General features: G+C 31.0%; 1 protein-coding gene across 1 annotated transcript in view; it reads right to left on the bottom strand.

Moving 5' to 3' along the window:
- Positions 1 to 328: 328 nt before the first annotated feature.
- betaTub60D (beta-Tubulin at 60D) overlaps positions 329 to 16,087 on the bottom strand; it is a 49,084-nt gene continuing 33,325 nt past the window's right edge. The window contains exons 2-4 of the mRNA XM_065511917.1: positions 8,445 to 8,553; positions 2,718 to 2,962; positions 329 to 2,646 (exon numbers count right to left, since the gene is read on the bottom strand). Of these exons, the coding sequence (XP_065367989.1) occupies positions 1,693 to 2,646; positions 2,718 to 2,962; positions 8,445 to 8,553 (1,308 nt within the window). The 3' untranslated portion in view covers positions 329 to 1,692. The remainder of the gene's footprint in view (positions 2,647 to 2,717; positions 2,963 to 8,444; positions 8,554 to 16,087) is intronic.

Consider the following 16,087-nt stretch of genomic DNA (forward strand, 5'->3'; position numbering starts at 1 on the left):
GGTTAAATAGTCCCGTGCTAAATGAAAGTTCATCTGATTTAGAATATATTGATAGTGACTCGCAAATTTTAGAAGATCAGCTCAGTTTAACATTAAATGAAGTTAAAAATCCACACATAAGAACTAATATATTCAACAACTAGCGACTTAAAAAAAGATTTTGAGTATTTGGAAAAATTTAGGAGTTAAAATAAATTAAGTCTTTTATACAATGCAATTTTAACAGTTAAATTCAACTATAAGTGAAAGTGTTATTTCTGTTTCTTCATTTAAAGGAAATAAACCCCCGTTTTTAAAATTCAATTAAAATTTCTACAAAAAAAATCAATTTATTAATTTTTTAACAAAATTTTATTTTGATACAATTATTTCATATCCAAAAAAAGAGAAATTACACAATTTGCTTATGTTTAAAAAAGATAATTAAATTTTAATTGCATGTAATATAAAAATAATGAAACGAGAACTATAAGAGATATAATATTATAAAATGATGTTAATTTAATGTTCAAAATTACATAATTATAATGAAAAATTAATTAGAATAGAATAAATTTAATTATATGTATTAAAAATTACAAAATGAAAAAGAAGAATTTTTTTTAAAAACAAACATTGCAATCTTTGGATAAAAGCTGTTAAAAAAAATTATTGCCACATTTAAATAAAAAAAAAAGAAACTTGAAAAATAAAGACGAAAATTAGGAATTAATTTAATAATACAAAACGAGAGAACTAAAAGGAATTGTTAAAATTGTTTTAATGTTTTTAATAATGGTCAGTCTTAGTTAATGATTTTGGTGTTTTAGGGAGAAGTGAAGAAAATGATTTAAAATTTCTTTTGTTTTTTATGGTTTTAATACTTAAAAGTCTACAAATATAAAAATGAGAGACAAAGTGATAGATGAAGAATGATGAATAATGAGTTTAGGGTGAATTCAATAAGGTGACAGACAGCTTCTTGGATTTATTTTGTCAATTTTTTAATATGGAGTTTGATATTTAGCTGAGGTCACCTTGCTTAAATTCATCTTGGATGTGTGATGATAATGGTTAAGTGTGAGCATGAGAGTGTAATGAGTAGTAAAGACAGAGAAATGCCTCTGAAGAGGTGCTTTTATCAGCTGTTACAGTAAAAAATTAAGAGTAAATGAGTAGTTTGTTTTTTGTGAGAGAGAGTGGATTTCGACCAATTAGTTTCTACTACAAATTAAATTTTATTTTTATGTTGTTTAATAATAATGATGATAAAAAAATCTTAAATTTAAGAGCATAATGTATTACAATCTTTTTCTTTTCATAAGCTGTTGTTTTCTCTTATAAGAAGCTTAAGAACTTAATTTTTTTTTTATTGAGAAAAATTGGAACATTTCCGTTTTGTTTAAAATTAAATGAGTACACAACTAAGATTTCGTTTTAAACGTGAGTTTTGACATGAGTTTCTGGTTTTCTTTTCGGCAAAGTGAGAGAGTGTGTTTGGGAATATGTTTACTTATAAGTTAGTGTGCTTTGCGTGTGGATAGAAGATAGTTAGTGGCTTAAGCAAAGAGAGTTTCAGAGAAAGCATTTGAGAGTATTTAACAGTGAACGTATTTCCTGTTCACAACCCAAGGCTGTCTCAACTGCCACCTGACGTTCTCTTTGCAAACGTATCTCCAAGGCACACTCCTCGACATTTCTCTGACTTGTTGATTAAATGCAATCACCCTCAATCTCTTCTTGATGCACCTCAGGATCAAAGTCATCGTCGGCAGTCGCTTCTTGGTATTGCTGATACTCGGACACCAGATCGTTCATGTTGCTTTCGGCTTCGGTGAATTCCATTTCATCCATGCCCTCGCCAGTATACCAATGCAAGAAAGCCTTACGCCTGAACATGGCAGAGAATTGTTCGGAGATACGTTTGAATAGTTCTTGGATGGCGGTGGTGTTACCTATGAAGGTTGAGGACATCTTAAGGCCCTTGGGTGGTATGTCACAGACAGCAGTCTTGACATTGTTTGGAATCCATTCCACAAAGTAAGAGCTGTTCTTGTTTTGTACAGCCAACATTTGTTCGTCGACTTCCTTCATGGACATGCGACCACGGAATACTGCGGCCACTGTCAGATAACGACCATGGCGAGGATCACAGGCAGCCATCATGTTTTTGGCATCAAACATTTGTTGAGTCAATTCGGGTACCGTCAAGGCTCTGTATATCTGGCTGCCTCTAGAGGTTAAGGGGGCAAAGCCAGGCATAAAGAAATGCAAACGCGGGAAGGGCACCATATTTACGGCCAATTTACGCAAATCGGCATTTAGCTGGCCTGGGAAACGCAAACAGGTGGTGACACCCGACATGGTCAAGGAGACCAAATGGTTCAAATCACCATAACTGGGATTGGAGACCTTCAAAGTGCGGAAGCAAATGTCATACAAGGCTTCATTGTCAATGCAATACGTTTCATCGGTATTCTCCACCAATTGATGTATGGACAGGGTAGCATTGTAGGGTTCTACGACGGTATCCGATACCTTGGGCGAAGGCACCACCGAATAGGTGTTCATTATACGATCAGGATATTCTTCACGTATTTTGGAGATCAATAAGGTACCCATGCCAGAGCCGGTACCACCACCCAAAGAATGGGTCAATTGGAAACCCTAGAATTTAATAAAAATTATAAGATTAATACAAATGTTATGCCAATAAACTTCTTTTCTCTTTAACTTACTTGCAAACAATCACAATTTTCACACTCCTTGCGCACCACATCCAAAACATTGTCCACCAACTCGGCACCTTCGGTGTAGTGGCCCTTGGCCCAGTTATTGCCGGCACCTGATTGACCAAATACAAAGTTGTCGGGACGGAAGAGTTGGCCATAGGCACCAGAACGCACAGCTTCCATGGTACCGGGTTCCAAATCCAATAGAATGGCACGTGGCACATATTTGCCACCAGAGGAACGGGTTACAGCTAAAAACAATAACAGAATAATAATTAAAGTAACCGTACAATTTGAATTTAAATTTTCCCTCAAGTGTTTAAATCATGTTACTAACTTTATGCAGCTGTTTGAAAATCGCCTGCAAGTCTTCTACAGTCACATACATAAGTATTTCCTTTTAACTTTCAACAGCCATTCAATTTATTATTTATTAATTTATTTTCAGTTTAAGCTAACTGCCAATTAAGGGAAACATTGTAAAAATTGCTAAGAATTTTATTATTTATTTATTTTTCCAAAAAATAGTATATTAAACATTTTATGTCATTAACCCAAAAAAATCGCTGTTTTTAAAGACAACAGCAGCAGTAGTGGCTGTTTTTAATTGTTTGTTGCTGGCATTTATTTTAGTTAGCTGCTTTTTTGTTTATGAATTTCACATCATATCAATTTCAATAAATCATACCTACCAGCCATCAACACTCTTGGCTAAAATCAACACAATAAACCTGGTTGAAATGCACGGCACGCGCGCATGCGTTTAATAGCGAATGACAAAAATGGAAGGAAGTTCGTAACGAAATGAAATGATATAAAATAAAATAAAGAAGTTAAAGAACGAACAGCTTTTGTGTATGACGTGCATGCCTCCATTCCAAACAAGGAATACTTACTTTATACAATGAAATAAAGCTACAGTAACACAACATCTTGGCCAGAGATTGAGTCAACAGTTAAACGCAAGCGAAAGAAGTTTGAATGTTTGGATGGGGTAGCAGCATATAAGTAAATGTTAATAATGCGGTCAATTGCAAGTATTTGCTGGAAGGGAAAGTGTGGGAAACTTAATGTTGGTATGCTGGAATGTGTAGCAATGTTTTGTAGAGTTTGAAAGATATTTCTGGAAATATGTTAAAAAGTTTAGTCCACTTTTAAGTTTAAAGCACTACCAACCAACTTACTGTCTGATTCAGAAACACAAGCGGAAAACAATTTTAATAATTTTTGTGTGTTTTTCATCAAAAAATTTAAAAATAGTTTTCCGTTTGTGTTTCTGAAACAGGCTTTTTATCTGGATAGGATCAGTTTTAGTCCTTGTTTCCCGTTACTGTGTAGATGATAACTTGTCATAAAACAAAATTAACTAAACGTAATGTGAAAGATCTGTAAAAGCATCAATGTGAAGTGAATTAGTATCTATCTTGAGGTTAGAAATACCCAGTACTTTAAAGGATCATGTATTCCGCAATAAGTACCTACTTTTGGACTTGGAGTTAATCCATCTCTTTACAAACTTCCTAAGACAAAGTCAAATGGTTTAATCCTTGAACTCTGATCATTAACTACTCAGAACAATCTTTGTCATTACAGAATCGAAAGCTGTGTCTCTTAAGAACGTGAATTTTGTCAGATTTCATGTAAATAGTTATTGATGAATAAGAACGATGACCAGTGCGTTGGAAATGCTCAGAAATTGGGCAACAGTTAGGAGGTAATCAAAGAAAAAGTGGTTCTATTTACAATAAATACCAAGTTATCAACCTTCTAAATAACACGGATATGGGACTAGTCTCATGTCGAGATATTGGCGATCTTCATTGTGAACTTAAATCGTAAACCATGTCATTTAAATTAATTAGTAAGTTTAAGGAAATGCTGTCTTTATATGTCATGGACTACCTTCCAACACATATTGGGAAATATCAAACATTTTTTTGGAAATAAATCTGGCATTTCAAAACGGCTAGTCCGTCGAGATAGAATTTGATGTGGGCGCAGCCAATTTTAGTATGATAAAGTGCAATATTTTTGAAGAACGGAGTTTTAAAGTGTCATATTTTTGAATCTAATTGAGATATTGACTTGAAATTTTTTTTGTAAGACCAAAAATTAACTTATCTAAACAAAAAAATAGTTCGGAATAAATGTGGATCAAATTGTTCCTAATATTTGCAATCCAATTAAAATTTTGATACAAATTTTAGTTTTAGAAACTCAATAAATATGTAAAATGTAATAAAATCTTTATTTATTTACAAAACTCAATGAAATTTTAAACGATTTTAAAATTTGTCATTATAAATAACAAAGTTTAAAAAAACTTGTCAAAAAGTCAAAGGGAATCCCGCAATTCCAAAAAATTGGAGCGAAAATTACAAAAATTACATTTACAAAATTTGTTTACAATTTTGCCTATAGGGTCCACATTTCTTTCGGGCCTGGGAAAATATTTTGGGAAAAATAGAGAACACATCAAGGTTTCCAAACATGCTTTCTGTTTTCTGATCCCAGTTTTGGGATTTTAGGTCAAATTCTGAAGGGCGTAGGGGCGACATATTCGAAAAAATAGGACTTGTTTTTTATATCAAAATCTTCTCCGTATAGATAACTTACAGAAAAACATAAAATTGTTATATGTTCTTAAAGAAAATTTTTTCTTTTTAATAAAAAAAGAGTTAAGTCATCTTTTCGCTCACAAAACAACAAAAATCCACTATTTTTAGAATTTTTATATTCAAAATCGTTTATTTTTGGATATATAACTGATATTGCTCTGAAATGTTTTGTATATTTATAGTAATTTAGTTGTATAACTAACAAAAAAATTGGATTCCATTCGGTCCAAAAGTTCGCCATATATTTTTAAAAAAGCGGATCAAAGTATGGCAAAATTTTAAAATGCCTATAACTTGGAAATTATAAGAAATAAATAGCACACGCAAGCTTGTTTTTTCAGAGAATGATAATTCTTAAATGTGTCACATGCAGTATCTGTCGCATTAGTGATTGGGACTATTAAAAGAAACATTTTGAAACACGATCTTCAGAAATTTGACAATAGATATACCAAATTGGAAACATACAAGGCTGTCTGAAAAATGTAGCCTGTATATGATGAGAAGCAGTTTAATAGAAAGCTTAAGGATGCTAATGACAATGTTAACGGATCAGTGAGTAATTGTTAAGCATGCAAGCAAACTTGAACATTCTTTCAACAGTTACTAAAGCAGCTGCCGGGACCGTGGAAAGCAAGAAACAGTTATTAACCTTCTCTGTGAATTTTCAGCTCTTAATTTGTTAAGACATACATACAGCTGCGGTCAAAATAATAGCACCACGACATTCATATTGTTATATTAAAATATTACGTAAAAACTGTTAAATTCATTTTTGTTGTTTTTGTATTAATTTATGCTTAATTCAATAAACTTTCAAACATTAAAAAAATTTTGAAAATTAGAAGCAAATTTTTTTTTTGGATAAAAAGAGACCGAACACCTCCTACCCATAAAGATTCTAAAATTTTTAAAATTTTGTGTCCAACTTGTATGCCAAATATATTTTTTCATTCCCCAAAATAAATTCTTAAATACTTTTGGTTTCCTTTTACCCTTTTTGTGACTCTTGGCCATCTAGTTTTAATAAAATTATGTTTGGGGATATCGCATCCTGTGCCACGACATTGACCTTTTAGCTTGAAACACAAATTTATATCAATTTATCATTCCATAGATCATTCCTAGGATCATAATTTCTTTGATTTATATCTGAGTATGATTTTATCAAGCATTTGTTCATATAATATTGAATTATTTATTCCACATATTCAATATATTCTTCGAATGTTATAGTAGAAGTTTTTTGGTACTTGAATGTTGAAAAATGGTAATGTGACTTTGGAAATTTTACCTTTAATAGAGGATGTTATATTGTTATTGATAAAACTTTTCTAGGATTTAAATAATTTAAATTTTGTTCTTGTAATGGTCAGCGAATAACTGCAACACTAGTCGCCACTTTTGACCACCGTGCAGAACATAAATGCATGATTTTCGAAACGGTGGGCCAAGAGTGTTATGATTAAAAGCGATAAGCGGTTTCGCAACCTGAAATTTATATTTTTATTTCAACGCAATGTTTTTTAAAACCATTTCTAAATATATATAAATAGTTTTTTTTCTGAATTAAGCTAATTGTATGTTCAGAAATCATAATTTTTGAAACTAGAGCTCACATACACCACTTTTTTTGTTACTAAAAAAATTTGAAAAGTAAAATTATTTTGTTTGTTTTAAATTTTATTCATTTCGATATAATTTAATTCAAATTATAATATTATGGTGATTTTTTAAATCGAAAACATAAATATTCTATATTTTTTCGACAATTGTTTAAAAAATGATACTTGAAATCTATCGAAATTCATCGCATATCAAATACCTGTATGTCAGAATACGACAGGATCTATCTAGTATTTGCATTTAGTCTTGATCTAGTACATCAATCTCATTAAGTATCGATTCTACATGTTTGTGTAAACGAGTATCTGGACGATTGGTAAACTGACATCTTCATTAATCAGATTCAGATTTCTTTAGATGCTTATTCCGAGTCTTGTGTAAAATATGATCACTTTCTTATATATCAGTGACTCTATTCGATTAAAATAAATCCATGAATATTTCCAATAATACTCTTAACTATATACAATCCCATAACGCTAAAAGTCCCCACAGTATTTCCATTTTCCCTGCCACAAAGCTAGCAACGGATTACACTATTAAAACAAATACAAAAAAAAAACAAAAAAAATCCGCAATGATGTTGAAAACGATTATTGATTGTAGTCGTCGTCATATGTCTTGTTTGTTGACACCTGCTGTGGACGGCTTGAAGGCACCCACAAATTGTAAGCACTCCATAAAGAAGAAGAAGAAGTGTCTTTCTTTAGTAGTAAGTAGTCTTTGCAACTATTTATTGCAATTTAAGCACACAGATTTGACGTGACTTTTAAAACGATTAAGGAAATTTTTTTATTTTCTTCAAGCGCGTATGTACTCTTGAATATCTTTTCTGACAGTGACCATTAGCGAAGAGGCTTCTTTCTATCTTTCTTTCGGACATTTCAGCCAGCTTTGTAAGTAAGTTATATGTATGAATGTCCAGTAATATAAACATAACTATCAGTTTATAGGAATACACAAATTGTAATGGGCGTGTAATAAAGAAATAAAAAAAATAAACAAATCGCATACTAAAATGTGATTCATCATAAAACTTAAATATACTATAACTGCTAGTATTCATAGTCGTAGAAGAAAATTATATACAAATTGCAAATTACAAGCGTGCTGGAATGTTGTGGATGACGCGCTGAGTGGTTTGATTTTTATTTCGTCTTCTTCGTCAGCAATATTGTGGTCATTAAGAATTATAAGTGGTTTACAGTAATAATGATTACTGACGCTACAAACTATTTACTACCCGAACTCCACTCACTCCTATTGCTGTTATGGCTATTTGTGTATTTATGTAGATAAATATGTAGGAATTTATTTAGATTTAGGAGATTGCAATCACCAAGCTTTTGTAATCCAAAATCTTCAACGAATTAGTCTAGTTTCCACAATAGGGGTATTCAATGATGTTTGTATATTACATACAGTATAGCAATTTTCTAACAGCTGTATAATTATTTTGTTTTTATCTGTTTATGTGAGTTATAATTACCTGAAGCTTCATTGTAATATACACTGATACGTTCTAATTGCAAATCACTATCTCCCATGTAGACACCATTACAGTCAATACCGTGCTCTTCGGAGATAATTTCCCAGAACTGAAAATACAATTAAAAATAAAAGAAATAATTAGTATAATTTGTTTAATTCAAAGAAAATGCTTTCAAATTTAAAACCACAGGATTATTTATAGTAGTACACAGCTAAACTAAACCGATCTCTCATGACAACTTGATCTTCTGGGATCGAACTAAGAAAGACAACGGCAGAAATGTTAGAACTGTTCAAATAATTAACTTTAACATCAACACATCAAAATGTAATTCCTTACATTCACCTCAATCCCTTTTTTCGCATGTAAGATTATTGGTTGCAGTACCGAGATCCTGAATGTCCAGTGATCGGCTAAAGAGTCGATTGTAATTGTGAAATGAAAACCGTTGCATACAGTCCAAATTGCAAATGCTTCCAAACAACTTCCTGCCAAGTCAAACGATCAATAGAAGGCGAAAATGTAAGATAAATATAATTCAAAAATACTTTCTTAGAGAAAGATACTCTAAGGCGATAATTAATTTCGATAAGGTAGTGCTGAAAAAAGATCGAGCTGTAATAGAGTACCTTAAGCTAAATAATGCTTAGCATATCCTTGGAATCGACCCTTTAACAAGGTAGTTATGATTTTATTTCAAAATTACAAAATTTTATTGTTTGTTGTAGAATATTGAAAATTATAATGAAAATTATTGAAAACTAATATGATTAATAAAATTAATTAAGAAAATGAAAACTTATCGCCAAAATTTGTAGAGATTATATTTATATTATTTTAAAATAAAATACAATATTCTGGTTTTATTTCAAAATTACAAAATTTTATTGTTTGTTGTAGAATATTGAAAATTATAATGAAAATTATTGAAAACTAATATGATTAATAAAATTAATTAAGAAAATGAAAACTTAATATTTTTTGATATATAAAAACACAAAGTATTTTTATTCACCTACAATGATCATATAAGGTCATTTGACTATGATGAGATATACCAAGGTAACAGAGTAATCGAATACCTGGTGATGTATTCTAAAGACTTTCTTGGCAAATACATCTCTAAAGAAGTGATAAATGAGAATCTACAACTTATTCCGGATGAGGAAATGACAATAAAATAAAGCTGTAAAACTTCAGCATTACAATGGATGACTGGTGTGTTATCCGAAACGAATACAGCAGTGAGGTAGCACGAGCCACTCGATATATTCAAATTCCGCTTTGCAGGACTATACAATGAGGGTTTTAAGCTTTTCTTTATAGTAAGGGACTTCTACTAGTCATCGGCAAGATTTTTAGAGAACACAACAGCCTTCGGAATATTGTCGCCTTCACACAATCTTTAAAATGTTGTCGCTCATGTTGTCAAAAAAGTTTCTTTCAAACCAATGGTATTAATAGATTTTCTGCTCTTTATCGTTACATAGTAGGTGTATGACTTAAAAATGCGGGATTTATAATATATTGCGTATCTTTTGAACGTGGTATTTGCTTTTAATAACTTATATGTAATTTTAAAGGATACATAGCTGTCATTTATTCTCACTTAATTATTAAGTGATGTCGAATTTTGTGCCAACAAAGCGTCAAGTGCGGGAAGTTTTGCTTTACTTCTTTAAATTGTAAAAGCTTATGGTAAATGTATTTCATCGGTTTCAACGTGCGTTGGTTTTTGATGGTTCAGAAGTGGTGATTTTGACCGGGAAGACAAATATGGCCCATAACAGCCAAAATAGTTTGAAGACAATGAATTGGAGGCATTACTCCACTCAAGAGCTTTCAAAATCATTGGGAGCTATCAAGCAATAATTTCAAATCAAATCAAAACCAAAAGCAGGGCAATTGAGGTACCATACGAATTGAAGCCGGGAGACCTTGAAAGATGAGTTTGCATGTCCGAAATGATGTTTGGACGCTATAAAAGAAAATCATTTTTACACCGAATCATTACTTGCGATAAAGAATGGATCCATTACAATAATCCGAAGCATAAGAGATCTTATGTGAAGCCCGGCCAACCAGCCGAATCGACACCAATGCGAAATATCCATGGCGCTAAGTTTATTCTCTGTATTTGATGGGAGCAAAAGGGTCCTATCAATTATGAGCTGCTGAAATCTGACCAGACCATCACAGTGAACCTGTACCGAATGCAACTGATTCGTTTGAAGCGAGCATTGGCCGAAAAACGTCCAGAATATGCGGCCAGACATGAAACAGTAATACTATATCATGAAAACAATAGGCCACATGTTGTAATACTTGTTAAAAGAATTTAGAATGAAGTGGTTGAAAAGTTTTGATTCACCCGCTTTATAGTCCAGACTGTGCACCGTCCGACTAGTATTTGTTTCGATCGATGCAGAATACTCTCTCTGGGATACACTTCACTTTGAAAGAGTGTCCGATATTGGCTTTATTAGATCTTGGCCTCAAAAGATGAGAATTTATTTTGGCTCGGAATATGTTGCCAGAAAGATGGGAAAAGGTCATAGCTAACAATGGAAAATACTTTGTATAACTTTATATTGTAGAAATTTTTCATAATATAAGTTAAAAATTTGAAAAAATCTCGATTTTTTAAGTCATACACTCAATAATTTGAGACAATGTTACTTATTTTGTTATTAAGAGAGTTCGAGAGAGCTTATCTTAGGTTCAAAATCAGATACATTGTTGCTCATGTTGTCGTTAAATAAATTTGACAAGAAGCTAATAAAAACAAGTGAGAAAGTATAGACGGTCTAGCCCGACCATATAATACCCTACACAGAGTATATAGTATTCTTTTTCGTGAGTGATTTTCGGAAGTGGGCCTTATATAGGAGCTACGTTAAAGTAATTTTCGGAAGTGGGCCTTACATGCGAGCTATGACCAATTATACACCGATCGTCATCGTGATTTATATGAAACTTATTTCTGTTGAATTTTACGTGGATACTAACATTTTTAAGATTTAGGCTCGTTAAAGTAATTTTCGGAAAGTGATCGATCGGTACTCTGAGGTGGGTGACAGACTAATATTTTTGGGCGTTACAAACATCAGCACAAACGCATAACACACTATAGTAGGGTAAGGTATATTTATCATAGAATACCTTTAATAGAAAGCAATGTTCGATCATTTGTCACTCATACGAGTATTTTCATTAACGAAGATCAAACTAAATAAAATAATTTGTCGCTCAAAATGTCCCCACATAATTTTAGTTTTCGCTTATTTTGCCTTCAAAATTACAACATTTAAAACATCGTCACAAATCTTGTCCTCGAAAGACTTTCGGTAACTGTTCTGATACCGAATGTTGATCCCTCTTTTATAAAGGAGGGTTATAAGAGGAGGTTATTAATAAAATTAGTTTAAAAATATAATAAATTCATTCTGATCCAATTTTGTAATCAAATAGAACGAGTTCGTTTAGATTAGTTCCTAACACAATCATAAACTGACAAATCCCTTGCATATAAAGAGATAAAAGTAGAACCGTTATCTCGTAGGTCGTAGGTTTTTAACAGTCATATATTGGCTTCAATCGTACATCGTTATACAGTCATATTTTAGATTCAATCATGACATATCCCTTGCATATAAAGTTATATAAGTAGAACCGGTCTCTCCAGGGCCAATAACTCCTCATAGCCACCATATTTGGATATTAACTTGTTAATAAAATGAATATCTACAAAATATATAAAAAGTATCAAGAAGTAAACAAAAATCACTATTAATAACTGGTCAGATTACAATAGAGAAAGAAAATGCTTAACATAATAGTATAATCCAAGTTCTATGATCTCTTTGTGCTCTAGGGTGTTATACTAGCCCACTTCCACCAAACAAATTTCAGCAAAATTTAAATAAATTGAAATTTTAGCACAAATTTAAAAAGTTCTACAATAAAAAAGCCATAAATTGAAAACTTTTTTATTATTACGAGTACATACATATTTTTGGGCATGTAATATGAAGCACCATTTTAATTTATTATTTATTCCAATACTAAATATAGCTTGTGTTGAAGTAAAAGTGAAAACGTGCGGTGTTCATGTCTCCTATGTAAATTAATTTTATATTTTATTCTTTTTGTCACAATTTCGCTGTTTTTGATAAATGTACATAAAAGAAGTGTTGGTTTTGGCTAGAATTGAGTGGATGGATGAATGGTGGTGTACATGTTTTGTAGGCATGTTTGCATATATGGATGAGAACGCTCCTGGGGATCATAAAGTGTTACACTGTGTGATCTATACAAAATTGTGTACATTTTTTTGTTTTAAAAATAACTGAGAAGGAAATTTCATATTTAACTCATGCATAGCTGCTGCCAAGTTAAACAAAACTCGAAGAGTATGTATCTTTTTTTGCTGTCATTTGTCTTTTCTTTTCATAAATTAAAAATAGTTGTTGAACAATTTAAGGGTCTCAGTTTGTTGTAAAGAAAATAATTAAAATGAGTCATATAGTTGATTTTGTTTTTCTTGGACACACCCAAATTGAAAGGAACTCCCCAGTTGCAACTTTTAAATGCAATAAATATTGAAATTTGTTAGTTTTTTTTTCTGGTAACTATATGTTTTGTTGTGGTCTCTTTGGAAGCTACTTATTTGTAAATTTCCTTAAAAGGTCAAACTATTTTTTTTACATGTTCGCAAAATTTTTAAATTACTAAATTGTGTTGTGCATATTTTTTAATGTGAAAATTTTGTTATAAAGTGTTTATCTTGAAATGTGCGTGGTATGAAAGAGAAGTACATATGTGGTAGGAAATGAAGTTTTGTTGTAAGGGACTAGTTCGGTAATGAGTCCACAGAATCTGCAATAAGAAAAAAAATAGCCATATACGGACACCACTACATGATAAAATACCAAAAAAAAAACAAGTAAAAGAGCTATATTCGGCCGAATTTTATATACCCTTCACCAAATTTTAAATATTTTTAATTAAACAAAATTTATTTTTTTTCCAAATTTGTTTTTTCATTTTTGGGAAAAAAAATTTTCGAATTGAATTTTTATAATTTTAAAATTTAAAAAAAAAATTTAAATTTAAAATTTTTTTTTTGTTTTTTCAATTTTTTTTAACATTTAGCGAAAAAAAACTTTGGGTGAAAAAAAAAATTCGGATTAAAAAATATTTTTTCCGATTTTGACCCATTGTAAGTCCAACTTACTATGGTCTTATATACGTCATTGCAAAGATCTTTGAAATATCTATCACAATAATTTATTTTTTTTTTTCAAATTTAAAAAAAAAAAATTTTAAATTAAAAAAACATTTGGTGAAAAAATTCGGGTTAAACAATATTTTTTCCGATTTTGACTCATTGTAGGTCCAACTTACTATATACGTTATTGCAAAGATCTTAGAATTATTTATCATTAGATATCCATATTGTCTATATTGACTTAGGGTCCTTTAGTAATCCAGATATAGGTAATTTTTTTTTAATTTTTTTTAAAAAAAAGTTTTTTAAACATTTTTTTTTTTTAAATTCTTTAATTAATTTTTTTGGAAAAAGAATTTATGACAAAAAAAATTTTTGATGAAAAAAAAATTCTGGTTAAAAAAATTTGTTTCCGATTTTGACCCATTGTATGTCCAACTTACTATGGTCTAATATACGTCGTTGCAAAGGTCTTTGAAATATCTATCACTGTCTATATTAATGACTTGTAATCCAGATATAGGTCAAAAATCGAGGTTGTCCTAGTTTTTTCCTTATATTTCAGCCATTTGTGGACCAATTTTCTCGATTTTAAATAGCAACAGAGCCGGAAGAATTTCGGAGATTTTGTATCAATCATGTTTGTAAGTTATTTAGGGGATTTGGAAACTTGATTTCAACACACAGACGGACAGATGGACATGGCTATATCGACTCCGCTATCTATAACGATCCAGAATATACATATGTACTTTATGGGGTCGCAAATGAAAAATATAGAAATTACAAACGGAATGACAAACTTATATATACCCTTGCCACTCATGGTGAAGGGTATAAAAATAGGTCAAAAATAGAGGTTATCCTGGTTTTTTCCTTATATCTCAGCCATTTCTGGACCGATTTTCTCGATTTTAAATAGCAACCGAGACGGAAGAATTCCGGAGATATTGATGTATGAGTCGTATATGTAGGCAATTTGGGGGCATCGGAAAGTTGATTTCAACAGACAGACAGACGGACATGGCTTAATCGACTCCGATATCTATAAGGATCCAGAATATATATACTTTATAGGGTCGAAAATGAAAAATGTAGAAATTACAAACGGAACGACAAACTTACATATATATATGAAGGTTATAAAAAGTACAACTTTGCCTCAGAGAGTTAATCAAAATTCCGAACTGTTTACAAGATACGAGCCTGAGAAAATGATATCTTTTTTGCAAAAATAACACCGAGGTCCCAAATCTTTGGGGGCCCATAAAAAAAGTGCAAGACTTTGAGCAAAACTGGGAGACTCGGGTCTCCCAGTAGTGTGTCCGTATATGGTTATATTTCCATGACTCCAAAAATGACACCTAGTGTTTTACAAGATGAATTGATACAATGAGTAAGCAGTGGCAGAACTTTTTTTTCCAGATTTGAATAGGCATTTGAAAGAAGGACGAATATCCTTCCTAAACATATTTCATTTGTATAGTCATTTAAGTATACAAAAAACTCTTTAACTCTAAGTAGGTGTGTTAAATTTTCAATTATTTTTTTTTCTTCCATTTTGGAGTCCATAAATTATAAACCATCAAATCAAATTGAAAATGTTTAACACTCTACAACATGCCATGTTTTATTTTATTTATTTTTCGATAATGACTCTTTTTGTATATTTCTTTTAGATCTTTATTTTTTGGTTCTCTTTTTTCCATTTTTTTTACAATAAATTCATTAACAATGTAGTGCTTTTTGTATTTTACTCGTTTTTTTTACAACTGTGAAGTGGCACATGTAACATCACTATAAAACAACATTCCTTAACGCATTTTTGTTGCTGTCAATTCGAATGTTGCTGCTGTTGCTGATATTGTCTATTTTCATATGAAGTTCATATATAAAACAAAAAGCAGACAATACAAGATCTGATCATCATCAACAAGCAACAAAACAAAACATTGTCGTCATCATTGAAGCGCAACATAATAAATCTATCAATTGCTACTGTGTTTTACTACAGAGTACATATTTGTAGTCTTTTTTGATCGTGGATAGCTACAATGACTTTAGTTTCAACTTGTAAATATACATATTTTTTTCTGTTTTCTTTTATTGCCATTGTTTAGTACATATTTTTTTACTATTTGTTGAATTGCTCTGGTAATGATCATGCTGATGGTTTTATTATATTCAGGGTGATCTTATAGATAAGCCTGAAAAAATATAGAATTTCCTTGAAATTTCATGGAAATTCTATAAAGATTTTTTCATTATAATGTTTATTTAAATCCCTGGATTTATTTATTTAAACTGTCAAGATGTTTCATATTAAAAATATTGATTTAAATTAAGTGATAAGGGATCTATGGTTTATTTTATGCAGTCATATTTTAACTTCATGGTAGGTCTTTATACA

The sequence above is a fragment of the Calliphora vicina genome, chromosome 5 (assembly GCF_958450345.1).
Source record: "Calliphora vicina chromosome 5, idCalVici1.1, whole genome shotgun sequence".
Classification (NCBI taxonomy): domain Eukaryota; kingdom Metazoa; phylum Arthropoda; class Insecta; order Diptera; family Calliphoridae; genus Calliphora; species Calliphora vicina.